Source organism: Galeopterus variegatus, unplaced genomic scaffold, assembly GCF_000696425.1.
Source record: "Galeopterus variegatus unplaced genomic scaffold, G_variegatus-3.0.2 Scaffold639, whole genome shotgun sequence".
NCBI classification, from domain to species: Eukaryota; Metazoa; Chordata; class Mammalia; order Dermoptera; family Cynocephalidae; genus Galeopterus; species Galeopterus variegatus.
The window spans coordinates 350,859-353,067 of NW_007726750.1; the positions used below are offsets into that span (position 1 = coordinate 350,859).

The 2,209-nt window shown below is 55.5% G+C and overlaps 1 protein-coding gene across 1 annotated transcript in view; it reads right to left on the reverse strand.

The window, feature by feature from the left end:
• The window catches only part of ADAMTS8 (ADAM metallopeptidase with thrombospondin type 1 motif, 8), a 30,611-nt gene that overhangs the window by 11,015 nt on the left and 17,387 nt on the right, over nucleotides 1–2,209 (reverse strand). Inside the window, exons 4-5 of the mRNA XM_008570881.1 lie at nucleotides 1,644–1,779; nucleotides 828–995 (exon numbers count right to left, since the gene is read on the reverse strand). Of these exons, the coding sequence (XP_008569103.1) occupies nucleotides 828–995; nucleotides 1,644–1,779 (304 nt within the window). The remainder of the gene's footprint in view (nucleotides 1–827; nucleotides 996–1,643; nucleotides 1,780–2,209) is intronic.

The following is a 2,209-nucleotide window of genomic DNA, read 5'->3' on the forward strand; positions in this document are numbered from 1 at the left end:
CCCTCGGCGGGAGCGCCGCCGCGCTCCCAAGCGGCACACTATAGCAGTGCGCCACCGGGCCAGCCCCAGTATATCTAATTTCTGACTCTCAGTAGCAAAGTATTTCAGGACAGACTTTCTTTCGCTCCCCAGAACATCTAGGATGCATTCCCCCTGCCATTCAGTGTGTACCAAGCGAACGCCAGCTCACTGCAACATTGATCTATATCACTGCATAACTGGGATGGAAACGTGCTCTTAAAAACCATGGCGTGCAAATAAAGGTCGAGTGCTGATGTTTAGATCATCTATATTTCTGCATCGTATGTGTCCCCACCTCCTGCAGGGAGGAGGATCTGGAATATATTGCTTGCTTCACCACTTTACTCAATAATTCAAACTGTCTTAACCAGGCAGGACCCAGGCCCCCACTGCTTGCTCTCACATGACGTGTTTGCTGCCTCTTTGCCATTTGTGAGCTACCGTAGGATCGGCCACTCCAGCCTGGCACGCTGTCTTTTCTCTTCTGTACCACATTCTTCTGTTCCTTCCAGCTCCATTCAAACCCACCTTCTTGGACTAATTCTACTGCTTTGCAACTGATAAATCAAGAACCCAGGCTGCTGGAAGATGGGACAAGGGAGGTAGACTCTGGGGGGATGGTTAGAATGCCATGGCATGGGAGGCAGAGGGAGGGACACTGCACTGAAGTCGCTCCTTGCCTGGAATGTCTAAGGGCTTTGTGAGAAAGCACAGCTGGAAGGAGTCCCTGAATCAGCACAGGTGCCAACATCCGTCGGTGGGCAGCTGGACGGGAGGAGCAGGGAGGAAGCCCGAGCAGTGCCTACCGTGCCCACTGTCCAGGAGCTCTGTGAGGTACATGGCGCTGCAGGGAGACCAGGGCAGTGTCCTGTTTAGCTGTACGAAGAGTGGTGCCATCATGTGGTGTTTGCCCAGGGGCCCAAAGAGCCGTGTGCACGGCTTGGAGTCGTCATGGGGCATGCTGAGGACGTGCCCTGGGGAGGAGAGAGACTGAGGTCACCCTACCCTGTGTGCACTACTCTCCAGATGCCCTGTCTTGCCCAAGCTCTCCCCACCTACTGGCCCAGCAGTAGGGACGGGACACCAGACTCTGCTGATGGAGGACAGTTGCCCGCAGCACCAATCAGTCACCAGCTCCTCATGGGAACCACACCTCCTACTCCCTGAGGATTTTTGTTTCAGGCCTCGCCCTGGGCTTCTCTCTCTCAGGCAGCGTTCTTGGCCAGCTGAGCAACCAATACCCCTTATTCTCCGCCTTGCCTGTCATTCACCTCTGTTGTCGGCTCTCTCACGTGGCACTCTCTTTACAATCCATCCTCCGCCAAGTCCTTCCTGCCTAGCGTGCATACAGCATCATGACTCTACCTGAGCATTTGTCTCATATCCTGGCATTGTCCAGGTGACCTTTGATGACGGTCCAGGACCCCGTTTTAGCATTTTGACCTTATGCTCAGGGTGGGAGTGGAGTTTTGTGCATATAATTGCTCTGTCAACATGACGAGGCGAAGGCGACCATGGCTAAGTGTGAGGGCTGCATGTTCCTTGGGATCAGGGCTACCTCGGATGTGGCAGAGGAAGCTCCCCTGACGTGGGGAGGCAGGCTCTGGCACGGCACGCCTTACCTAGTTCGTGGGCCAGAGTGTAGGCTGCCTGGAGCCCCTCATCCTCGATCACGGAGCAGCTCTTGTTGGGGTCACAGATTGTGCCGATGTCCGCCACGCCCAGGGTGTCACACAGTCCCTCCTTCCCACAGAAGTTCTGCGTGGTGGAGAGAGAGCAAGAGAGCACGTGGGTGGGTGTGCGTGGGTGGGCGCTGGCCACCGGGACCAGAGGCAGGGGCTGGTGTGCACATGGCGGTTCACCTCTGAGCCTCCGGACGACCCCGCCCGCTGGCCACGCATCCCTGTGTTTACTGAGCTTTTCTAAGGAGGGGAAGCAACAGCAGGGGTTGCTGCATCTGGATATCCCACCCGGGGGCCCTGCTTTATCAGATGGTTCTGTTTTGTTTATGGTCAAGCCAGTTCACCCATCCTCCATCTTCCTAACTTGGAGAGTAACCTATGAAATGTACTTTTGTTAAAAAAACAAGACAAAAAGTAGAAAACTCCATGACCATTAAGATAGATTTCTGAGGGCCGGCCCGGTGGCGCACTGGATAGTGCGCCGCTTGGGAAGCGCGGTGGCGCTC